Consider the following 25,603-nt stretch of genomic DNA (forward strand, 5'->3'; position numbering starts at 1 on the left):
TGAGGTGAAGGAAACAAGGTCTGACCCAGGATCTCCCCAAGCCATTGCCCTGACAGCAGCAAGGAGAAGTGGGGCCGAGCTCTGCACTGTGTCCTGGAGGGTGCTGGGAGTAGGACACAAGTGCTGGTGTCTAAAGAAGGGCCTTTGGGGCCAGCTTCAAGTTGCCAAGTTAGAGTTTCAACAATAATAAAAAAAAACTCCTGAATTTCCCAATCTTTATTTCTCTTAATGTTCCTGTTGACCAGCCCTAGCCCTGAGCAGAGGACATCTTTTAGGTAATAGTTTTGCATTCTCTGCATTTGCCTTACCTTTAAGGCTTTTAGGAGCCACATTTTCCAACTCCTCCAAGATAGCAGTAGTCTCCTACTGCCTGCATTTTTTTTTTTAAATGCAAAGTCTTGGAAAGGAAACCAAACCTTGCAGTTCACACTGGGGCAGGTTATCTGGCCTTGGGTGGTGAGAACCAGGGGTCTGTCACACTGTTTGGGTCACTCTGTGGTAGGACAGCAGGGAGTGCTTACAAGTGGGATCTTCAAGCTTGACCTTCAGGCCTAAATGGCTCAGCACAAGATGCTTCTTCCAATATTTTTCCAGCTCAAGCCTGTGCCAGCACCTTCTTTAAGGGTCATGAGTCAACAGACACACTACTCTAAATCCTAAAATAAATGCGAAACTAGGTCTGATCTCACCTTTAATTCCACAGAAATAGGAACAGCTTCTGATGTTCCCCTGGGAGACGGTGCCTCTGACCTATTCTCTGCTGGCTTTTAAAGTCTGGTGCATCCCACCAGGCCCCAGTGGGGCAGGCGCCTGTGGAGCAGTGACAACTGTAGCAGTAGGATGCCTGCTGCTGGGGGAGTGCTTGGCCCATCTCAGAGCATCAAGCTGGAGCATCAAGCATCTGAAGTGTTTGAGAGGGCAGGTATGGATGAGAGGCGATCGTGATGGACAAGATAGACAGAGCAGAAGAGCTACATGAGTTTCTTTGCTGTGGGAGGTTCTCACGTGCAGACCTGTTGCAAGCAAACCCAAGCACTGCACGGGGATGTCAACCTGGCTTTTGAGTAAAGCCCTGCCCTGCCAGAAAACTGAGCAGAGATGGTCAGCACCTGAGCACATGGATAACAGAAAACATCCCTGTGTCACTGCAGCATGCCACACATCTCTGGAAGCCTGGGAAGCGGCGGGGGGAAATGAGAGTGCAAGAGGGATGATCCCAGGTTTGAACTGCTTTCAAAGGAGACAAGGCAAAAGCCAGCAGAACAAAGTCAGAGGAGACAGGGCTGGGGCATACACAGCTTTGACTAGCATAGAGGAGAAGCAGCAGCAACTGTTCACAGCTTCAGCATGGAAATGAAGGGACACTGAAACAGAGATCCACTTTGGTGGTTTATGAGTGCAAAGAGAAATGATGAAAACAACAGAGGTGGAAAAAAAGAAACCAAAAACAAAACACTGAGGTCTAACAAAGATGCCAGTTCCAGTTAGCTGCAACTCCCCATCCACCGGGAAAGCACTGGAGAGAAGAGTCATCAACTTCCCTGGGCAGGTACTGTCAGCCCTGGTGGAGAAGGATGTGGGGCTACAGAGCTCATGGTCTGAGCGGTTATGGGACAAGGTGAACCAGCTCTCACAAGCACTCCTAGCCCTTCTGCCTACAGTGTAGCCCCAGCACTGGCTCCAGCCTGCTGTAGCTGGGCAGGGGACAGGGATGGTCTGATCAGCAAATGCAAATGCTTTCTCTCTGCTCTAACAAGTACCAGGTCCCAAAAGGCAGGGCTAGGAGGGCCCCAAAAGCCTTCCTTCCACTCCCTCTTTTGTGGCCTGGACCAACTCTACTTTCATTGGCACTGTCATATCTTACCTGTTCTCCAGTCCCAGTCTCCACATCCCTGGCCAGCAACGCACCCAAGTGCTTCATCACCTTGTCCTTAGCAAAGTCTCATTAAATTTAGCTTCAAACCGAAGACATCTGAAATCTAGCACCTTTCATGCACGCAAGGTACCTACCTTGAAGGGAGGAAGTGGACGCAATGCAAAAGGAACAGCATAAGTCACTACAGAACCTCTCCCAGGTTTTTCTTCTCTAGGAGAATTAACCATACTTCATTAAATCCCCACCCACCTCAAAAGCTTGTTTTCCAGCCCTCTGGTCCCTCTTCTCATGCCCTTCTGGACTCTTCAGCCACTCCACATCATTCTGCATGCAGGGCACAAACACTACATCCAAAACAGCATCTGGCCCCAAACGATGCAGGCAAGCAGCAGCATGTACTCTGCAGGCATTCGCCTCACTCGCTGTCCTGGGGAGTGGCATCGCTTTCAGCACAGCTTATGCTGGGCTTCACCCCACCTCAGCCCATCTCTGCAGAAGGGGGACTGAAATCGCCAGGTCAGAGCCAGCACTAAAGGCTTCAGAAGGGCTCAGGCACATCCAGCACCACTGCTCTCAAGACCCAAGTCAGGCCGTCAAACCTGAGCAGCAGCAGGGAGGCAAAATGCTCAGAAGGCAGTTCTGTTAACAAGTGTGCGAAGTAGTATATTTTATTCCTTAAAGGCATGCTTTTAGCCAACACAGGTATTGAGGCTTCCAGCCTCTGGCAGCTGGAAATCAGAAGCACCACAGATTTGTAGGTACCAGATTCTCTCGCATGGGACCTCAATAGTCATTTCCATGCCCAGCTCAAATGGCTCTACTACATCTGCTGCAGCCGCAGGGCGGGAGAGGACTGAGGAGCTCCTGTCTCTGTCTCCAGCTAGGAGACACCAGACAGGTTCAACTTCAGCCACCTCAGTCTCCCTCTCTCCCTGAAGGGAGCCAAGCTCCAGAACTTCAGGCTGTGGTTTTTCTAACCCTCAAATCACTAAGCAGACCAGTTTCAAAAGAAAGCCCCTACAGTCTCACTTAAAAATAGAAGTCATACAAAAACATTCCACACCAACATCTGCCAAGAACAGAGGTCGCAGCAGCACACCGCTCTCCCCATTCCCAAATGGGGCAGGGGGATCACCCCCAACACCCCCACCCCCCAAGCTGGTCATTTAGTGCACAAAGTCACAAGTCTGGAAAAGTACAGTGGACCTCCATGTCCCAAACCAGGGCAAGGCAGAACATCCCCAAGCTTGTCCACAGGTCTCCCCAGCCCAGGCCTGCAATGGAGGGAAGGCGATTAATTTGATAGTGAACATACAGCCACTCTACAGCAATACAAACCAGGGCCTGCTTTGCCCTGTGCGTGTTCCCCTGGCTGAAACCACACATTTGGAAGAGGACAGCAATCCCCACTGCCTCTCAAAGCGGTCCCTGGCCTCCTCTGAAAGTGCCAAGGCTGATGGAGGGAAAGGAGCAGATTGCTTGTCTGAACTCTGTATCCATTTAGGAGGAGAAATTCATCTTGGAAATCAAGAACCACACCTCTTTCTGCAGGAAGTCTTTTCTTTGAATTATTTGCAGCAGGCACAGAGAGCTGGTCCAGGTCTCTCCTCTCTGCTCTTGCTCCTAAATGCTGCCCTGGAGGCTCCAGATGGACATCTGAGATACTCTCCCTGCATCTTTAGCTTGCAGCTGCATTCAGTGAGCTCTCTTCAGGCTTAAGTCAGAGTCCAATAGCAGTAGCAACTGCAGAGCTCTGAGCAGGCCAAATGATGAGAAAAATCTCTGTTTATTCTGCAGCAAAGGGGAAAGAAACATACTCAGGTAAAAGAGGGGTAAACCAGTTCAGACACTACCCAGAGGCTTGGTCTCCTGTTGGCTTGCTACAGTGCCAGGATTCTTCCCAGGGCAGCTTGTCTCACCCACTACGCAGCACTGGGGCTTTGCAAACGACCCTAGCCCCCCCCGCACGGCAGTGGCTGCCTGTAGCTTTGCGCCCAGGCTCTGGATAGGTGCTCTCCCCGTTCTCCTTGCTGACCAGCTCCCGGGAAAGACGTGGCATCTCACTGCAGGAAGCTGTCCAGTTTGACTTGGCTGCTGCTGGAGGAAGATGCTGAAGGAGCAGCAGGCGCTGGCCTGGAGACATTCTTCCTCTTGCTCCTCACTGCTATCGGACGGATTTCTGTTAGGTTTGTCTGAAGGTAAAACTGTCAAGGAAAGCAAGACCAAGGCCCAGGGAAAACAGAGAGGTAATCTAGTACCTGCTCCAGATGAGTCAGGATCACAGATCTGGGGCCCAGCAATATGTTCCTACCCAGAGAAAGAAGAATGCCCAGCAGGACAAGCAGGGCCTGGACTTTGCTCCCTACTCACAGCAGCAGAGCCTGGGCATACTCCAGCCCTACAAGCCAGCAAACATTTTCCACTTCCATGCCATCCCCTAATAAAAAAAAAAAAAAAAAAGTGTCTAACCATCAGAACTTGTGGCCTCCCACAGCACAGAGCTGCTCTTAGAGCAGCAAGTCTTTAACCCACATGACACCTTACAGATCCTCTTCAGAGACAAAAGTGGCAAAGAAAAAAAAAAAAAAAAATCACTGAACTGGAAAAGCTCCTGGCCAGTCACCACCCGCAGCACCAAAGATGCAGCCCGTGCTAACGGAACAGCAGCAGTACCCAAACCAGCACCCTGTGGAGCACTCAGGCTTAGAAATGAGGTGTACCTCCGCCAGCCCTGTGTGAGAAGCAGCACCGAGATGGCCATCCAGCTTCTCCATTACATCTCAGGCTGGCAGCATGGGAGCAACTGGGCACATTTGGCCCCAGAAGCCTGGCTCAAGCATCCCCCAACCAGTGGGAGACCTCTGGGCTGCCACAGTGAGGATGTGGCTATAGGAACCCAAGGCTTCCCAAGGTGGTGATGACTTACGACTGATCATTTCCTCTGTTTCAGTCTCCTGGTTCTCTACAAAGGGCAAAAACACCTCAAAAGAGCACCAGGACCCAGAACAGTGCCAGGGCCAGAAGTTCAACACACACCTCTGACAGCAAGCTAGCCCCCCGGTACTGCTGGGGAGGCCAGGCTGCGGGGGCAGCCTGCAGGGACACAGCTCCTGCGCTGGGGAGAGGAGTCAGGGCAGCTGGCTCCCCTCCTCTGGGTGAGGAGCGGCTGAGCTGAGCTCACCTGCTGCAGGGTTGCCCAGGAGGGGAGGCAGCAGAGCAGCCATTTCCTGCAGGACTGAAGCTGTGGGCTGTGCTGCCTGGCAGGCGTGTGGCCAGGGAGAAGCTGCGCTGAGCTGCTGCTCCACAGACCCCCAAGGGCGTACGCAGCCCCAGCAAAGCATACTGATTTCTAGTTGATGCGTTCCTCTGAACAAATATCTACTGATAATGCTCTCATTGGGTTCGAGTGGGGGCTCAAAGGCATCAAGTACCTTCAGGCTCACTCCCAGAGCGAGTGCAACAAAATTGCAGCAAAATCTGACAGTTCCTTGAGGCTCCCAGGCCCTCTTTGGGGAGCCCAGTCTCCCTCAACAAATGGCTGGGACAGAACAGGAGCAGCAGAGCAGAGGTTTCTCCAGAGACACTACCACCATGCAGGCTGTCGGGAAGGATACAGGCTGTATGAACTTCGTTCTGCCTCCCAAGCCGTCGTACCCCACCCTCACCTAGGAGAGACAAATAAATGTGTCTGGAGCAGCATGACAGAGCCTTGGCTACCTCCCCCTGCGTTGGTTAACGGGAAGCAGGGGAGCCTAGCAGACCAAACGTCTGGGAAGGGGTTACAAGCACTTGGAAACACTCAAGCACTTGTACCGTGCCCTCATCTGAGGGGAAAAAAAAACCAAAAAACAAAAAACAACCACCCCCCCCCCCCCCCACACACACACACACACTCAGGGGTATGAGTAGAGCTTGGATATCTTGGGCATCTTCTGAAGGAAGCTGAGCCTTCCAGGCAGCAGCAAGGCTTAGGATTTTGTGCCTGGAACTGAGGTGTACAAGGAAAATGCCCAAAGCTCCAGGGAGGTGGAGGAACAGGACGTGGAGGGTCATTTAATCTGCTGACAGATAGGGAATGAGCATCTGTCATCCCTGGAGCTCTGCAGGAGTGGGAAGTAGCCAGGTCACACCCCGAGATTTATTTTCCACACACTATATTTGGCAAGGTAAAAGCCTCATTCGCATTTCCATTAAGGTCACTTCAGGACAGAGGTGTGCAGCGCCAGCCCTCGACAAGCTCACCAACTAGACAGTCATACTCACAGCGCCCATGTGCTTGTGGGGACCCAGCAAGCTACCCGAGGATGGCTTCTTCGAGAGAACAGAGTTCCTGATGAATGCTGGCAGGAGTCCTTTAAGAGCCTCATCCTCCAAGTCATCTGCCCAGTTCTGTCCCACAAAATAGAGGAAAACACTGTGACCAGCATGATGTGGTGACTTGAATTCGTGCACAGGCAGCATCAGTGATGCAGACAGCTACTTCAGGTAACAGTTACTCCTGTACTGTAGCAGTACAGTAACAGTAACTCCTGTTACTCTCTGGCTCAAGCCAGAGAACTGAAGCTTCAGACCTCCTGCTGGGGCTCGCTGCTAGGAAGAGCAGTGCCTGGGAGGAAGCACGTGCACCCAGCAAGCCTAGGAGACCAGCCCCCTTGGCAGCCCCGTGACCCATGTGATCAGACCCACGCTGTGCGTTTGCCAAGCACATCCAAGACAGGATAATCTGCAAGCAGCATATGGGTCCCCATCCTCCTCCTCCTGACCAATTCCAGAAGGCCTCTCTGACACAGCAATAAAATGTTTCTAGGAGACAGTCAAGCAAAGCACTTTGGAGCATGTACTGTGGTTCTATAGATGGGCCAAGTCTATGGTCACAGCATCCTCTGTGTGGGCAAGCTGGTCCATTTCTCAAGCCTATTAACAGCAGAACTGAAGAGGTGATACAGAAAAAAATGAGTCCTTTTACCTCCACCGTTTCCTTCAGAACTTTCTTCGACAGATTTACCACAGGAGGCCTGCAAGAGATCCAAGGAGCAAATCAGCAGAGATTTACTGTCCAAGCAGAGCTGGCAAGGACAGACAAGACCAAGCAAATAATGATGAAACTTGCAGCACGGTATCAGGCAGCAGGAGAGCTATCCGATCTCACGCAGCAGCTTCCAAGGAACAGAGACTTTGATCTCATTTAGAAGCAGAAAGAGGAGAGAGAACTCACCGCTTTTTATCCAGCTTCTGTCTTTTTGCAGGGCTGGAAAGAGATATGCAAGGCTGATGTTCAGGGGTATCCACATCAAAAGTGGCATCTAGGTTGATCTCATCGCTGTGGGCCGGGCGATGGAGCTTTGGGTGCCGCAGTTCCACGGGAGTGGGGCTGCAAGGACATACAGAGCATCAGCTGTCAGGAGGCCACTGGCTGCCACCCAGCAGATGAGGAAGACAGAGGTACAGGCTACACTACTTAGTTACAAGACAGTAGTGGGAGTGAGATCAGACCCCATCCTGCTACACAAGTCCCCAAAAGTACACCCCAAATCCAAGAGTTTATAGTAGCAGCACCAGGCAAAGGCATTAGCACACTGCTGCTCACTATACACAATCCAGCTGGCCACACTGGGGTGACAGCACAGGCTCCCACAAAGGAAGGGCTTGACAAAATGCAAAAGATGCTGTTTTTCAGGCCAAGCCTCCATCGGGCTGGGTTCCTCTGCCTGGCAAAGCTCTCTGGTCCCCAAACTCCAAGGCACACTCACTGGAAGGCCAACTCTGAGGCGCAAGTGTGAAGCAACCAGAACAGCAGCTTCACTGGCAGGACATGGCAGTGAGGATAGTGTGTCAAACCTAGCCCTTTCTTCCATCTTTTCCTGACCCAAACCCTCCAAAACACACTTCTTCGAGGCAAACCAGACACCACCTTGTCAGCAACAGGAGAAACAAAATAGGATACAAGCAGCAAGACAGCTATGCTACTGTGATGCCTGCTAGACTACTGCATCTCTGCCTTTCCAGCCACTACCTAGTTAAACTGTCAACTCTTACTTTAGGCCTGTCTGTACCTGAGGATGCACTTCACTGACCTTTCAAAGACTAGTCGGCTCAGGGTCTCTCTGGTTACAGATGGCACTTTCAGAGTATCCTGCAGGATTTCTATCTTCTTCTTCAAACTCTGGAGGGAGAAGGGAAAGCAGACAGTGAGTTGAGAAGAGATTTTGTAGCAGATACTTTTGCCTCTTCCATAGCGCAGCATTGGGTGGAGCTCAGAGGTGGGTCAGGTAAAAGGAGACAGAGGGAAGGTGGCCTAGGTAAGCTGAGCAAACAGCATAGCTCCTGGCTTTGCAGCTGCAGGCCATGGCCAGCTGCCAGTTACTGCAGACTGAGGAATGATGTTCTCACCAAGATCTCCTTATCTGCATTCTTCAGATCCTTCTGGGTGCTTTTTAGCTCCTCCTTTGTCTTCTCCAACTCTGAGACCGTTTTCTGCAGCTGCAGAATAAGCACCCCCCAGGAGCAGAGGGCTGGTTACAACACACAGGTAAGGGAAACCACTGATCCCCTCCAAGAACAGTACACACTACCTTCCCCTGTTCCAGGGCTCGATTTTCCTGTGGCACAGTCCTTGACCAACCTCTCCTATCCCCAAGCAGGCCATAGCCAGCCCTTTCCTCAAGCTGCCTGCAGAGGGATCTCCAGGGCTGCTTGCCTAACGCAAACCTTCGTATCGTGTTTCCCAAGCATTTATGCCTAGTGGTGACGGCTCTTCCGCGATCTAACACTGGGTGGCTGCATTCTGAACTCCAGCAGGACTTTGGACATACCAGGTCAAAGGAACTACGAACCGCAGGCTGGACCACGGTTGCGTGTGGACAAGCCTGATTCAGCAGGGAAGCACGACACAAGCCAGGAGTTCAAGCTGGACTGGTACCACATCAGGGACTTCAAGCAAGGTCAGGAGACTGGGCCAGCCCACGAGGTGATGGTACAATCAGCTCTCCATCAGCCAAGGTAACAGAGCCCAGAGCTCTAACTGCACCAACTCGCATCCTGTTGACCCTGAGCTAGTGACTGCAATTTGGCAGTGGTCCAGCTAGAAACAGGCCAATTCCTGCAGCAGCATCTCATCTAAGGGGTTAACTCACTTGGGGAGCTGCAGGGCAATCTGAAGAGATCCTCCTCCTCCCTTGCTTTTGAGAGAACTGCAACAGCTGTGGATGGGTAACAAGAACAAGGCAAATCCACCCAGAATCTCTCACTTCATGAGCTTGGACTTGGGCACACCCCAGGAGATATCAGAGCTATCTGTGCCTCAGAAAGCGGAGGCACGCACATGCTCTTTGGGGGCACTTGCAGCCAAAACTTGCAGAAAGTGACTCCTGACCCGAGCTAACAGAGCCCAGCGAGGCCTGGAACAGGGGGAGCACAGCAACAGAGACACATCAACAGCTCCAAGCTCTGTGTCAGGTCAGCTCCAAGTCCAGCAGAGCTTCACAGCTCTGAGCAGAACCAGCCCTGGAAGGCTCTGTGCAGAGCCACCTGCACGTCCTCACCACACACTGGGACTCTCCTGCCTAGGACCAGCATCATGCACAATTTGCTCAGCTGTTTGACAGACCAAAGGCAGTACTGCTTCCAGAGCCCAGAGGAAGCAGCTGAGGGCCTGTGTTCAAGTCCAAGCTCCCTGCCAAACTCAGGCTGGCTCTGCACATGCTGCCCGGCCAGGATCCCCAGAGACTGCGCTCCTGACAACAGCCCAGGAGCTGCTCACTCACTAAGCATCATACCCTGACTCAGAAATCCCAGTCTGACACTTCCACATCACCCATACCACTTGAGTAGTGCTCGGTGAGGGAAGGGAGGCACTGGAGAGGGCTTGGATAACAGCTATGGACTGAGATCTTCAGACCAGTGCCACCTTAGCGACTCTCACCCTCCTCTTCTTTTACCTTGTTACTGACAGAAAACACCTCCTTCTTCAGCTTCTCTGTCATCTCACTAGATATCTTCCGAGCCTCCTTCAAGTTTTCATATTCCCTGAAAAGAGACCACAGAGTCATGCTATATTTGCAAGAGGATTGAGTTAGAACTTCTCAGAGACAACTCAAGACCCTGGTTTTGAAACTCTGCAACTGCAAAACCACTGGATAAAACCCAGAACACACAGAACCCTTCAAGAAATAGAGCTGAGTGAATCACTGACTGGCAGTGTGTCAAGCATATCACTACACCGGGGAAAAAATATTAACCTGCAAAGGATATCGTGCCCAAGCACGTGGAAGGACATGAACAGAGCTCAACAGCAAGATGGAAACCGAATCCAAAGATATTTCAGTTGCCAATGGGAGATGGACAGACAGATGAGCCTCCACAGTGACAGCAAATAGAGGACTTTAAATGACTTTTCAGAGACTTCACACTGTTGGCCATGCATGCTTGTTTCCCAATTACGCCATGGGGACACTTGCCTCATTACAGCTTTGTATCAAAGCTGCAATTATTCAGCTGCCATCAAAATGGACCCAAAGAAGCTGTGGTTTTGCCCGGCAGGACCAGATGGATTTCCAGATAGGGGATGGCAGCACAGCAGATTCAGCTTCCAGTGATCAGAGGGTGCCCAGAGCACTTCACGCCACAGCTGCACAGCGCGATGCAGCACAGGGCACAACTCCGAGCCCCTCATCCGCTCATTTTTCCCCAGGCGTGAGCAGAGGATAACTGAGGGAATAATAATCACCTCTGAGGTGCACTGACAACTCTGGAGACTGTTCCCATGGTGACATATATGTCACTACGGTGACAACAGGAACAGTTCAGTGTGACAAACTCCAATCTAAGTCCTAAGGACTTGTCAGTCAAAGCCCAGTGGAGGCCCGAACAGGCAGCAAGGGCCCCACGGAGCCGGTACGCAGCAGAGGGAGTTCTCTCCGTGCACATTCAGCAGTGCACATTCAGCAGAGGGAGTTCTCTCCGTGCACATTCAACACGGCACAAGCTGGCTTTGCTAAGCCTGTAGGACCTACTTTTTCAGCGAGACGCAGTAGACTGCAAGCTGTTCCACTGCTGCCTGCCCAACTCCCATCTCTCGAATCATCTCCTCCACTTCGGGGCGCTGGCTCTGAAGCAACAGTTCAATCCTGCAAAAGATATCCCCCCCACCCCACTCATGAGTCACAAACAGACTAGGAAAAGGACTGGAGTCCTGGTTCCTCCCATGAGCTTGCGCAGCCAAAACTCCTGCTGCAGGCAGGCTGAATGCAGTAGGGGAGAGGATGCAACCACCCCACTACGAGCAGGAATTTTTGCTAGGGAAGAGCAGAGCTAGATGGACTGAACAGAGATGGGGCAGCCGTGCACACACACTGCACTTGGGGCCCATATCCCTGCAGCTTACTGTGCTCCTGGGCTGGGATTCAGGCTCTGCCCCAGTGTCCTCTCTTGTAACACGCACTGCACAGGGCCATGCTGGGAGTGCTAGAGATGAAGCCAGTCTGCAAACAGTACCATGCCCTGCTGCTATTTAGGAGAAACAGCTGTCTGGAAAGGAAGCAGTGGCAAGAGCACGGACAGGCAGGACCAGCAGGGGCAGGTCTGCTAATGCAGCAGCTTCCAATCTTGCAGCATAAAGAGAACCAGCAATCTCAGCACATGGAGCTGGATGATGCAGCAGACACAGCAGGACCTCTCGCTGCCTCTCTGAGGGGGAGGGAGGCATGCAGCCCAGCCGGCAAAAGCCAGGGAGAGCCTGGGATCTCACCGCTCCATGGTTCTCAGTTTGTTTCGCAGACGGCGGGCTTCCTCCTTTGAACTTTTGTTATCCTCCTGCTGCTGTTCCAGGAATTTCATCTGTTTCTGCAGAGAAGTGTGTGCACACAGACCGTCAGAAAGGCTCCAGGGATTGTTAGAGAAACATCCTGGCTTATGCGCACTGCGGGCAGCTGGGGGCATACATTGGCTCTCAGCGCTATCACCACCTCAGCAGCCCAGGATTAGAGAACTGAGCTCCCTCCCTGCTGCACCCCGAGCTCGGCTCCTCGCAAGCACAGCAGGGTCTCAGTGCTAATCACAAGCCGAGTCTGGCACTGACACTGTTTTATCCTCCTTTCTGCTGGGAGCACTTGTGGGTCTGTGCATTACTCTGTCCTCAGCGACAATTTGTTTTTCAAACGCAAGGTAGTCCAAGGCAAGCAAATCTTGCTACTGCATTCTCCTCCGTATACAGCTCAGCCTTTTGCTTTAGCCTCCTAGTTATCCTAGCCATTAACTGCTAACAGCATAAATAGAAATGCTGCACAGGTTTCTTCCAGGAGGTCTCAGCCAAAGAAGACACCCACCTGGGTGCTCTCCTCACCCAGCCTGGAGAAGCTCCAGCTCTATGGCAGGCGTCACCTTTCTAGGCTCTCCAGTAACAGGCAGCATCAAGAGTGAACCTCAGCTGAACTGAAAAACCCGTAAATCTGCAGTTTGGCAGAGAGCGTGAGAAAGCTGGCCTGAATTAGCACCCTTTCAACATAGCTGCGCTGTCTGGGTGCATGTGTGCCTAGTCACCTAGCACACAAGCTTTAAAAGGTTCTGGGCCTGGGTTTAACACAATACTGACTCCAGAGAGAAGGCTGGCCAAAGACTAAAGCCTTTTAAGGTCTAGTATTAAGCTCTCTTTCATACTGAAGTTAAAGGATTTTATCTGCTCCCTGCCAAAGAAACCAGAGAGGTGTGAAACTACTGGAACTTAGCAGAGGGACAGCATTCCTGGCTCATGTTACTCTTGCTTCAGCAAAGCCCACCTTTGCCTGTTCCTAGCCAGAGCTCTCCATGTGTCAGACCCCAGAAGCAGCGTTTTCTGCCAGGCTGCCACGAGGCTAGGGACACCACTCTATCCAAAACACAGCAGCTAACTCTCACGCCAGAGGCTCAGCAGCAACAGCAGTGCTGGCAGAAAACAGGAACGGCTCGCAGCTTGTGAACATGACCTGTGCCACAGCTAGGTAAGCCTGTATTTGTACTGCAGAAATTTAGTGCTTTAATCTTTAAATGAGGCAGTATTAGACTTTGCTTGGCATTCAGCTAGGGAGCCCTGTGCACTGCAGAAAAGACACCCCCAGGTCCCCAACCCTTCTGTCCTGCCCAGCTTTTAATAAAAGAACTTGAGCATACACAGAGGGTTTTGTAACAGGCAAGGCAACCACAGAGCCTCCTTCTAGGATGCCAGGCAGAAAAGCCGAGCAGTGTCCTTGAACTGAGCAGCAAGCACCAGCTTCTACTTTCACAGTTGTTTTCGCAGGAGTAGGAAGCACTAGCAAACACAGAGTATCCTGCCACTGGTACACCTGGGATGCCAAAAGCATATCATGCATGACCCAGACTCAGGCTGCCTTTACAACCAAGCAGATTGGATATAATCCCATGGTCTGGCAAAAAAGCTTGCGCTGGTCCATGGCAAGACCTGTGCAGCGTCAATCCTTCACTGTATGTCCCCTTCTGCCCTGCAACAGCATCACATTGCTAACATCAGGCAGACCTACTGGCCTGGTTCCTCCCAAGAGGAGGAACCCAGGAACCCAGTCATTTTGGACATGGCATATAGCAAGACAGCACAGATCCATACGATCCATCTACAAGCAATCCTACTGGCCATGGGGCCTTGCAGGTCAAGGAAGAGACCCCTCTTCCAAAGGGATGGGATCTCGGAAAATGCAGTTCACCTCTACTCTCCCTTTCAGGCCGCAGCTCGCAATCCCACCTGGCCAAACTCTGTCTGTGACAGCCGGTCTCATCTTCATCACACAGTGGACACGGCCCAGCCCAGCCCTCTGCCAAGGCAAAGTCACTCTGCTCACATCCCAACAAAGACATCCCAACAAAGTGGATCTTGCACTTACCACCACCCCCCCAGCACACTTGCTGTTTATGCACCATACATGACTACACACTGAGTCATTGCACACTGAAACACTACAGGAATATTTGATCCCTGGACATCACGCATTACTAACCTAACCGAAGGAAAGCCTTGGCAACAGAACAGAGACAGGAGAGTTAGCTGGATCAAATCCCACTCAGCTGAAGCTCCCCCTCCATATATTTTCATTTGATTTCCTCTGCAATCAAACCACGAAGCTAATTTTCCTTGAATCCCACTCAGCCTAAACCCATTTCAGAAGAACATTCTACCACAGGGAGCCAGTGTTTCTGCAATGGGGCACTGGGACCAATTCCCACACTCGGTTCACACTGGTACCTTTACGAGCAGTGCTGATGCTTCATTAGCAGCACTCAGCCAGCTTCCCCCAGGTTGGGCTGGCATCTCCCCCACCTCTGCCCTTGAGTGCACAGCCATTCGCAAACAAGCCACACGCCTGGCTTTCACGCCTCTGAATCACCTGGAGCATGAAGTACATTCCCTACCTCCAGAGGCCAGTGACACCACTTGCTTTGGATTAATAAAGCCAAAATGAAAACCCAACTACAGCTCCATTGCCTTCCTGGCATTCAGAGATCAAGGTGGCAGGAGCCTCAGGGCACCGGACCTAAACTCCCACCAGCACCAAGCCACCCGGTCTCTGCATCAGCAGGGCCGGCGGAGAACCTGAACAGAGCTAACGCTAACTGAGCAATGGACAGAGCCAAAGTCCTCTTGGAGAATGGGAAAGGTACCTTCAGAGAGGAACACAGCATCTCCGTCTCTCCCAGCACCTTCTGGAGTGACTCTATTGTGGCGTTGCGCACATCCAGAGTGTCCCTCAGCCCATCCACAACAGCTTGGCATTCCCGCTTCTCTTTCTCTGGAAAAGAAAAGGAGTCATGGCCCAGCAACCCAAACTTCAGCAGCCCCACAAATGAGGGCACTATCACAACAAATACTGCTTGTCGGCCCAGGCTCCAGGTCGCTAGGGGTTAGCCATTCCTGTAGGGAGCCATTTCCCTAAGTGCTGTCAGCAACGGGGTCTGAGCTGAGCAATTGTTTCTCCCAGTGCCAGCAGGCTTCAAGATTTTCTCCAGCAAAGATAACAAGTTCCCTTTAATAGCTTCCCTGTGCCAGCCCTGCTAGCATTAAGCTGGTGCATCTTAACTCTTGCATGCTCTCAGAGCAAAGCTTGCAGAGGGAAAGCTGTTTTCTCAAGTTAAACCAAGCCATCACAGCTAGAGAGCTGAGCCTGTTCTCTCCGCACGGAGCTTTACACGGCGGAAAGCACTTCGGAGGGCTCCCAGTGACCCCGTACCTACGTGCACAGCAACCACGCTGCTGCATCATTACGCTGCTGCCGCTTCCCTCCCCACAGCGCGCGCGGCAGAGGGCACGAGGCAGCAACGCGGACCTCCGCTACGCATTGGGAACGCCCAAGGACACATGACAGCTAAAGCAGTTTCTTGACAGCTCCCATTTTTTGCAGGTCACAAAGCCCAAGTTCCAGCTACCCCTTTCCCCCCGCCAATGCAGAAAATCTAGGAACAAGGCACGTGCCTTGGACCACTAAAGAGAAGGGTGGGAAAATAACACCAGATTCAATTTGTTTTGGCAAGATGTGAAGAACAGCTGATGAAATGACAACGAGTATCAGGAGCTGATAGACCTAAACAAAGTACAGCCGGCATCACTGGAGAGCTGAAGTCCGTTGCGCAATGGCAGAAAGCAGCAGTTCCTCACTCTGAGGGGGCTGAGACCAGATGAAAGTTCTCAGCTCAGCACCTTCCGCCTTTGCTAAAAAAAACTATGGCTTCAGTCTCTCTGACAACACTGGACAGCAACTCAGTGCTTTTCCAGAAGCTATTTCTCCTTCCAAGCAATCCGTTTTCAAATTGTGCCACCATGTCCCATGGAAGCACAAACAGCAGTGCAGCTTCACTGCTGGATCAGACAGTAGAAGAGCCAGATAGGACTCGGGAAGAAGAGGAGGAACGTATGCTAGCAAATGCACACAGGTGGCTAGAGGAAGCAGCTGTGGAAGCGAGGATTTCTGTCTTGTTAAAGCATTTTTCTCCACCGATCTCAACAACCCTTCCTGGAGATGCTCCCCTGGGATGCAGGGACCCCACACCCACCAGAAGAGTTAGGGCTTCTCCCTCCTCCAGTTCCCAGCTGCCCAGAGGTGGGTAACGGGAGCCAAACCTCCCCGTGCTGCAGGAGGGAGTTTTCAGCTCATTCAAAGCACCTCCCACAGTGCCTACTAGGTCTGCACGGAGCTCCATACCTCTAGAGCCATTTGCAAGCTGATCAGAGACTGGCAATTACACAGCTACTCTACAGAGCAGAAAATATCTCTAAGTGAAGAATTTATACACAAGAACCACCAGAGAGCAGAGTGCCCACAGCAAAGGAGGCGGGAGGTGGGAAGGAGCTTCTTAGTTCCAGTACAAAAAGAACAGAATGGGACAGGGAATGTCAAATCCAACCTCTACTCACCAGGAGCCGAGAAGATGAGCAGGCCTTCAGGCAGTTTTTCTTGGATAAAATCCTAGCAAGAATCCCAGCCACCTTCCCCAGAAGATCTGGCTCTCTACCAAGTCCCTAAACTCAGTCAAGCTGGCAAGAGAACAGGCCTCAGAACAGAGATGTGCAGACTGTCCAATTCTGCTCTTAGGCTAAGGACCGAATCCTCAATCTACTGGCTATTCATGTCTGTCTCGTGCTTGCAGGGAAGGCAGAGGAAAGACGACTCTTGGGGCGTGGGTGAGCCCCCAGCATCCTTTAAAAATTTTTTTTTCTTTCTGCTAGTGCATGTCTTTGGATTTCTGTCACTCAGACTGACATTTTCCTTTCGCTGCTCATGACTCATGTTCTGATGACAGGCTGCCTACAGACGATGCTTAAAACCCATCGACAAGTCTCCAGGGCTTTTGCTTTTCCTGCCTCCCTCAAACATCCTCTAAAATTAAAGATGAGAAAATGGAAGTGCACACACTGAACTCCGTCTGCTCTCGGAGCAACACATGTGGCACTGCAACACTCAGACAAGCCCAAAGTCTTCCCACTGCTGCTTGGGCTCCAGATTTACCCCCTCATCCATTAGAAGTAATGAGCAGTTGCCATCTGCAGCTGTGTTTCCCAGTGAGCAGACCACAGCTTCTGCTCTCAGCAAGCCTGCTCCAGCAATAGCTGCGCTGCACTAATATAGCTCACAATTAGGATACACTTGCAGAGGGCACCCCAGACACTGGACAGCTGGGCCATGGTCTGCCACGCCGGCTTTTGTATAGCTTTAGGAGGGGTTCTTGTCAGAAAAAGCTCTGCAAGAAGCTGCTTCAGCAAAGCAGTTCCCGGCCAGCACCATGCCCTCAGTTTCAGAGGGAGGCAGGCTCTGCATGCAGGTCTTTCAGGTCCAGACAAAGCACCTAACAGAGCCCAGACCCGCTGATCCCCTGCAGGCAGCCGGCACTCACCTTTCACGGAGAGCTGAGCCTTCGTCTTGTCCAGTTCATTCTGAAAGGCAACAGAGAGCGCCCCATTAGGAAACATCTTGCAGAGAAGCTTTCACCACATCCTGAGAGTCACGGCAGCACATTTGCGCTGACCAGGTGCTGAGAACAGAACGCAGTAACAGCAAGCACCAAGTTACAAACAAGCATTATCACAGGAACGCAGAGAGCACCTCCAACTGGCATTCTTCAGGGGAGCAGAGAAGATCCCAGTCTCATCTTAGCCTTGTCAACCTTGTGTTTCTCACGCTGTCAGTCATCTTGTTTTAGCTGAATAATTTTGGAAGGCTCTCAAGGAAACACAGGAAATCAGACAGGAGGAATTTTTATACCGTTTTTACCTAAACAAGGCAATAAGGCAGGGTTGTTGCCAGACTAACTGGATTGGGGGTTAGGAGCAATTAATTTAGTTGCTGTGGTGCATTTAAATTGGGTGCAGGCAGGGGAAACGAGGGCATGTTCAAGCACCTGAAAAGGTAACAAAGCATACAATCAAAGGGCACTAACCCGCATTCTGTTGGACAGTAAATCACTGCAGTTCTGGATGCTGATATGAGCTGACAGCTAGCTTGAACGGCTAAACAGATCACTGATAAATGAATCCATACAAAACTGAGGCAGCATAACCTCTCGTGAACACCACACGGGTCTGGGGAAGATCAGATGTTGCAAACATCTTCATTAGGGATCAGAAAGAGGGAGCAAATACCACACAGTTTAAATTACAGATACTGAAATAATATGACTTGTGAACACTGTCAAAGAGCCAAAGAAAACAGAGGAGTCAGAAAGAGGGTCAAAAAAATTAAATCTCTATCTCTGGAGAAAAATACAAGAAAGATAACGAGAAAAATGCAGAAGATGACTTGAAAAGCTGCGTTACAGAGAGCTGCAGAGGAAAGCACAGAACAAGCCAGGCAGGAACTGCAGTGGAATAAAACCACAATAAAATGCCAACAAATACTGAAGCAGAGCACACAAGCCTGTGCAACCTGAAATGCTACATGCAAATCCAGTCTGAGAATAGCAGTACCAGTGACCGCAGAGCTGACAGGACCAGAACGCCTGCTAGTGACAATGATGCCTGGAAGTAAAATATAGGATCTAAAGCTCCCATACAGCAGAAGGGACTAAATGTAAAGCCTTGCAGAGCTGACTTGGATTTGCCCCCAGGGGCAACAACAGTTGGAGGGCTGATGGTGGAATTAACTCTGCCGCAGCAAGTATCCTGAAGCAGCTTCCTCAGAGTCCTATTCAGGAACGATTAGTGAGCTCACAAGATGTGCTAATTAGCATGATAGGAAAGAAATCCTGGGCTACTGCAAGCAGCTATGTAACATTACTTCATTCATCAACTTAAGCTGAAATCCCTCATCCTCCACCACTGCTACTAAAGGCTGCTTCCAATTTCACTGCTCTGATGGATCAGAGCTCTCTTCCCTCTGCCAGCCTGAATTACAAGACAACATTTTTGCAAGATCAGATGAGTATATCCTGAGCACAGACAGCTGTCCTCCCAGGTTTCTACCCTCCCCAGTAAAAATATCAGCAGGAATCTTCCTCCTCCTACCTCCGTTTTGCCAGGCTGAACAAGCCAAAGTCTCCTCGTCGCCTTTGCAAGAAAGGCTCTCAGCTCCGTAGGTCACAAGTGACTGGAAGCATCAGATTCCAGACAAGCCTCACTGTGGCGTTAGACCTGAAACCAGCTCCTCTCCTGCTCTTGGAACAGCCACATGGAGATTATTCTGATCAGCAAGGACCGTGTTTAAGAGTGATACAGGTCAAACCCAGGCTCAGCACCAAGAAAAGCTTTCCAGAAGAGCGATGTCAAAACGGCATTCAACCTGTGGCCTGCAACTACTCCAGGGAACCGAGGTACCTTCAGTGTTTTAATTAAAACTGATGCCTAGGAGTGAGAAACAGAGTAGTGCCAGCACTCCTTTGACCCAAAACATTTCAGAGCAGACGGGAAAGTGGAAAGAGAATTATTATCTGAAAGATAACTTAAATAATTCTGCATCAACAAGATGATGTTTCAGATGAGTACATAGTTCTTTGAACCACTTATAATCGCATGCACAACACTGGTTCTCAGAGGAGCATCCCAAGCTTGTCTTCCCCAGAAGACAAGCAGGCCCCTACACAGCCAGCTTTCTGGCATGTCAAAGCACACTCCCTTCCCCCAGTCCACCCTTTTCAAGGCAGGAGGCCAAACATTCATTTTATGACATCTACAGGCTGCACAGATGCAGCTCTGATGCTTGCAAAACTAATTACCACACTGTGGCCAGGCACGTGGAGGGACAGGCAGTGGAAGCAGAGAAATGCTGGATTTGGGGATTTTTTCAGATGAAATCACTTGAGGCTCAGGAAATTGCCAATTCCTTTCCTATCATTCAAGAACTGGGTAAGGCCAACTATGTCCTTTCTTGGCTCAACTCTTCCCCAGGCCAGAAGCAGATACCCCATCACAGGGAAAGCACCAGTGTAGATGGAGTTTCAGTCTCGCCACAATGGTCATTCACATTCTTAAGGTGCTCCATGCCCTCTAAGAACAAGGCAGCACGCAAGATTGAACTGGTCACAGACCAGCTTTAGCCCAGCAGTGATCCGAAGCAGAACATGTGACAGTAAGTACCACTACAAACTAATTAGGCTGATCTACAAGGAAAATATTTGGTTCTTTCCCATTAAATAGTGACCTCAGTTTCCCAATTAAACTTGTACGCTTAGGGCTAGACATCGTTTCAATGACGACAAAACAAACTCTCTAGGAGTACAAGCGCTTTGGGCAAGAGTAATCCACAGTGTTGCCCATGAGCAAGGGAGCAGCCCTTCAGCACAGCCTGCCTAGAGGGGAAGGCCGAGGGAGCCCATCTTGGATCCTGAGGTGGGGGTGAGGGGGAGCAGAAAAAACTTTCCTAGCGAAATTTTCTCCAGTCAACCCATTTCTGAGTCACTCTTCTATTGTGGGAACAGATCGGAATATACACTAAAGGCAACATTTATCTGCTCTAAGCCATTGCTTTGTGTCTCTGGCATACAGCTTCCACAAGTGCCCAAAGATGCTTTTTCCATTTCCTCCGCGCACACACACACACACTTTGACCTTCATTTTCTTTATTAATGGTCTTTGAGGATGACAGTTCGCTACTGACATTACAGTCTGGCTTGCTTTAAAAACATATGATATACATATAGCAGTTGCCATGACAATGCTAATTATGGTAATTGCTGCACATGCTGATTCTAAACACAAGAGGGTACAAGTGTCCCATTATACCAAGGTCAACTCGATTTTTTTTTTTTTTTTTTTTGGAACAGTTCACTCCAGCACACAAGGAGCCATACTTCATCCATACGAACTCAGGAGGAGAATATAGAACGACCACCTTGCATTAACCCCTCCCTTTTCCATCCCCAGCTCTCCCCAGCAGAGCCTTATACCTAAGGGGGCACTTGTAGAACATTACCCAGCACCCCACCTCCAGCCAGGATCCCCACAGGGATCTCATGTCAGCACCGTCCCCTCCCCTGGCCAGTACAGGTCCAGACAGTCCATTTTCTAATTCCTCTTGGGAAACCTGGACCTTACCATCACCCTGCCCTGCCTTCTTACTACTACATGCAAGTGATCTTACCTGCACAGAAGTGAGCACACGGTGCTTCCCGTAACAACCCCTTCTGCCCAGAGTGGTTCACAAAACTCGCACACAACAGAGCCACGGACACCAGCAGCGGTTCACTGACTTCTCCTGCCTTTCAGGAAAGCTCTGTAGCCTCATCACCCCCCCACAGCCACTGATGGGAGCTTCACGACCCAAGGGAACAGCAGTTGGGTACTTATTTGATGCTGCTTCAGGAGACCTCCAGGCAAGGAGAGAACCATAAGGAAGAGCAATGAAGCTGAAGAGACTTCTTAAGTCTCCACCTGAGATGAAGTCAGGGATAACTCCAAACCATCACATCAACACTTCCTCAGAACAGAGGTCAGACTGGGTGAGGACCAAGACAGAAAACAGAGACAGATGGGAGACAGATGTGCTTCATGTCTAAAAATGTGAGCATGGCCCAGCAAGCACCAGCTCAGGAAGCAGCTCTTGGCAACGGACTGGCAGCCTAGGCCGTGCTCCCACGCTGCTCGCATGAAGCGTCATACAACAGAAGAACCCTGTCAATATACCTGTAAGCTCTCTGCATCCAGCGCTGTCTGGTCCTCCAGGGCAACGTCAAAGAACAGCTTATTGATGACGTGTCTTTTGCTGACCTAAACACAGGAGACATGAAAGAGGTTTAGGGGCACAGATATGGAAACACAGCTGATACGGAAGACAACTGCAGAGGAAGGAGCTACCATCTTGTCACAAAGCCACAAAAGACAAGTCAGATCACCCAGCTGATATCACTGCTGACAATACCCTGCTTTGGCTCATCAGCCCAGCAGCAGCATACCCCTACCCAGCCCTGGGACCATGACTCCAGCCAAGCTCCTGAACTGCAACAGAAAGATTCAGGCACTTCTGAATCAAGTGCAGCCTGTTCTCTGGCAGCTAAGGCCCAAGCAGCTGACGCTGAGCTAACACGATGCCAGATCCTAAGACAGAAGTACGTGCTGCTTTCTGCAGGCAGAAGGTGCTGTAATTGAATTTGATAGCTCTCCACACCTCCCCCATGCAGTTACAGCTTTGTGTTTTAAGTATTATATACAGTCATGACACCAGCTAATTGCATAGTTACTGCTACATAAGATGTTATTTCGCGATAACTCCATGGTAACCCAGAGATGTAAGAGGCAGTGAAGAACAGAGGGAATCAACAAGTCAGGGAAGGAACAAGGGCCAAGACCCTGAGAGGGAGAAAGAAGCACGAACACAGAATAAGCCCAAGCTACAGCTGGCTAAAAATCTACGCCTTAGCATAAGCCAACATCTCCTGCAGCCACTACAAGCCAAGACCTACTAGTTAGTGACATCAAGCTTGAGAATAAAGAGGACTCTAAAGAAGTTCAGGTCTTGATTAAGCCACTGGATCCCCAACTCTTGGTTTCCCATCTCAAAAGCAAAGCACATCCTTCTCTCCCAGCCTTTGTTTTCCTTGACTAGGAGCTGAGCACTCCAAAGTGAAGACTCAGCTATAAGAATCATGCCCAGCAGAATGGGCTACTTCTTGGTACCACTAGGTAACCCAGGACTGCAAGTCTGAGGTCCCGATTAATTCCTTTCAGCCCTTTCTTTCGTTATGATGATACTTAATTTGCTCAAATAAAAGCCATGAAATCCCAAAGGCTCTTTATAGGGCAGCTACAATACAGACAGCAGCAGGGCACAGTCGGAAACCACTCCCTCTGATCAGAAGGGTCACTGAGAGGAGGCCAGTCCCTAAGCCCTTGGGGAGATATCTTCAGTGAAGGCCACAAGTGACACAGCTCCCTCCGCTTCATGCCATCAACTTTCCCCTTGTGTCACCATGATCCTTGCCCACGACTCTTCAGTGCCATTTGCAGAGTATCGTGTCGCAGACAGAGAGGTGTACATAGGTGATAGCGTTACCTGGATTCTGCACTGAGGACAAGTCCGGCTTGGTGCTGTATCAAACCACTGAATGAGACTGAGGAAGGAAAAGAAAACATATGGTGAATCCTTACAATCCAGGAGCACTGCTCCCAAGGGCCGCCCCAGCAGCTCACCAGAGACAGAGAGCTGCATCTCCCTTTTGTAAGCTAAAAACAGAAACACAAACATTTAGTCCAGAGGTGCAGCTAATGGGAACTACATGTTCCAGCATGCGCACTCCACCTTCATCCTGGAGACAATTCCCAGCTGAATTTAGCCCGCAAGCTTCTCTTTACCAGGGCAGAGTTTTTACACAGCTCAGATCTCCCAGGAAGAAAGTCCTCGAACAACAGTAGCTTCACAGGAGTGGATGGATTGACACACAGAGCAGCACAAGAGCTGCTATATCAGGATCTGACAGCTGAGAGGTTCCCAGTTCAGCCAACTCCAAAGGGTGCCACCTGGCATCAAACATGCACGTTGCCACCATGCATCAGAGCGAGGGAGACTGGGCCAGGCTCTTCTCAGAGAAGATGAATACAAGCCTTTGGGGCTCCCCAGGAGAGCTACTAATGCATTTCACAACCAAGCCTTCACATCACACTCAGAACGGTTTATTTCTGGAGCAGGGTAACAATTTGGATCTGGTGGGTTAAGCTTGGATGCTCGCTCTCCCTCCTGTGTTGATTTGTAGATAAGAATGAGCCATAGCTGTGCCTTTGGTTGAGAAGTGACCATCACACCTGCAAGCGATGGTCCCTCTCCAAGTTAGTTAACTGGGGAGAAAAGCAAACACGTACTCCCTCACCACACAGAATTTATTTCCGCAGAAGAATCGTTTCCTTCCAACACAAACACACTTGCAAAACAGTTCCAGCAAAAGCATGAAATTGCCTGGGAGGCTTCACTCGTAATCTAACACTGCTCCTTCCAGAGAGCGCACAGATAAACACACTGTAGGAGCAATCTGCTGGCACCATCCCTCCTGGAGAAGGGAGACCACAGGCAGAGGAGTGACAACACAGCTGAGTCCGAGACTCTGCAGCTTCATTTGCTCTGGTAAATCTCTGCAGCAAAGCTAACGCGGTGCCACTATGGCTTCCAAAGGAGTCAGAGCTGCCGCTTCTATTAGAGAGACGGAGCGCGCTCTCGAGAACCAAATCGGAGCTGTGGGAAAAGGAGGTCACAGAAGATACCAGAAGCAGGGTAAAACTCCAAAGCCTCCTTAAGCAGAGGAAAGCAACTCCGAGAGAAGCCCAATTAGAAGAGCAGGATCTTCTCCGAAACACGCAGGAGGGGCAGCTAGGAGGAAAGGCTGTCTGCGTTACCAGGGTTAACGCACACGTGATACGAATCCAGCTACAGGCTTACCCAGGAGGGGCACGACACCCCAGAAGGGAGGGGGGACCTGGCTCACCGGGGGGGGGGGGGGGGGGGGGGGGCAGCAGCGCACTGCAAAGGGGGAACCATCATCCCCCCAGCCCACCCGAAATGGGCTCACAGGGATGGAGCAGCATTGCCGCAAGTGCTCCGCTGCAGACGGCTACCTCGTGCCACCAAGCAGCCACCCTGCAGAACGGCCGGGCTACCTGGGGAAGGCAGAACAGCCATCTCGTCAAGCGGAAACACCCTCCTCCCATTCCAGCACCCTCAAAAAACACCTCTGACTTGCCTGTCCCCAGCCCTTATCCCCCAAAGTCAGAGTTAGAGGGCCAGGACTTCACCCCAAACCAACTCATCCAGCCCAAGAGAACGCGGGCAGCCTATGTGCCACCTCCTGAAGCTGCTGGCGAGGACATGGATGAGTTCCCGGTTCCCCGCGGGCAGAGCTGGGGATGATGCCAAGCACCAGACTGCGCTCCGGTGCGGCTGTCCGGCGGGACACAGCCAGTACGCAGCCCCCCGAGTGCTCACCAGGCCTGGTGGAAGGTGTGGCCGCAGGGCACGGCCGCGACATCGCGCTGGTTGTCGAAGAAGTCGGAGCAGATGGTGCAGTGGGCCCGGATGGGCATGGCGGGAGCTGCGCGGGGCCCGGCGGCCGGGGGGCACCGGGCAGGGGCCCGGGCACAGGAGAGCTGCGGTGGGCAGGGGCACGGCTCAGCAGCCGGGACCGGAGGGGAAGGCAAGAGGCCTCCTGCAGCGGAGGGAAGGGGACTGAGCGCCCGATAAAGGAGAGAGGCGCCAGCGAGGCGGCCGGTACCGGGGTGGGCGGGCGCTTAGGCAGCCGGTACCGGAAGAGTGAGCTTAGGGGAGGCGGCCGGTACCGGAGGACACGGCGGGAAGACGAATGGAGAAGGGCAGCTGGTACCGGAGGACGGGGAGGGAGACCGGCAGCCAGCCCCAAGACGGCGGGCGGGACCCGGCGAAGCCCCGGCGGGCGGCGGCGCAGCCCCAAGCGACCCGCACGGCGCGGTGCGATTCAAATCCGCCCGCGCGCGCGCCGCTTCCGGCCCGGCCCGGCCCGGAAGTGACCTCCGGGGGCAAGCGCGGCCCCCGCACCGCGCCTGGGGGCGGGGCCGCGGGGGGGCGGGGCCGCGGGGGGGGCGGGGCTCCCGCGGGGGAGCGGGGAGCGCTGGCGGCGCCGAGGCGCTCGAGGCCGCAGGTGGCGCCGTGTGCCCTGAAGCCTAATGATGGGCTGCGTCCCCGCTCCTGGGGCAGGCGGACTCCCATTTTGGCCGCGGGAAGGAGGGCCGTCTTCTGTGTTTCCTCGTCACGGGCCCAGATCCTGCGGCCAGCGAGCACGGCAGCGCGGCCCCGGCTACTTACCCCGCGG

The 25,603-nt window shown here is 51.8% G+C and overlaps 1 protein-coding gene across 1 annotated transcript; it reads right to left on the bottom strand.

The window, feature by feature from the left end:
- Positions 1-2,528: 2,528 nt before the first annotated feature.
- TRAIP (TRAF interacting protein) lies at positions 2,529-25,308 on the bottom strand. The gene is made up of 15 exons (XM_026106641.2): positions 24,745-25,308; positions 22,828-22,885; positions 21,462-21,545; positions 17,243-17,282; positions 14,519-14,646; positions 11,622-11,716; positions 10,888-11,001; positions 9,814-9,901; positions 8,267-8,356; positions 7,951-8,039; positions 7,092-7,247; positions 6,843-6,891; positions 6,140-6,265; positions 5,491-5,541; positions 2,529-4,068 (listed from the first exon to the last, which is right to left on the bottom strand). Exons 1-15 carry the CDS (start codon positions 24,840-24,842, stop codon positions 3,937-3,939), a joined length of 1,398 nt encoding a protein of 465 aa, XP_025962426.2. The 5' UTR covers positions 24,843-25,308; the 3' UTR covers positions 2,529-3,936.
- Between the last annotated feature and the right edge of the window lie 295 nt (positions 25,309-25,603).

The sequence above is a fragment of the Dromaius novaehollandiae genome, chromosome 12, assembly GCF_036370855.1.
Source record: "Dromaius novaehollandiae isolate bDroNov1 chromosome 12, bDroNov1.hap1, whole genome shotgun sequence".
In the NCBI taxonomy this organism is placed as follows: Eukaryota; Metazoa; Chordata; class Aves; order Casuariiformes; family Dromaiidae; genus Dromaius; species Dromaius novaehollandiae.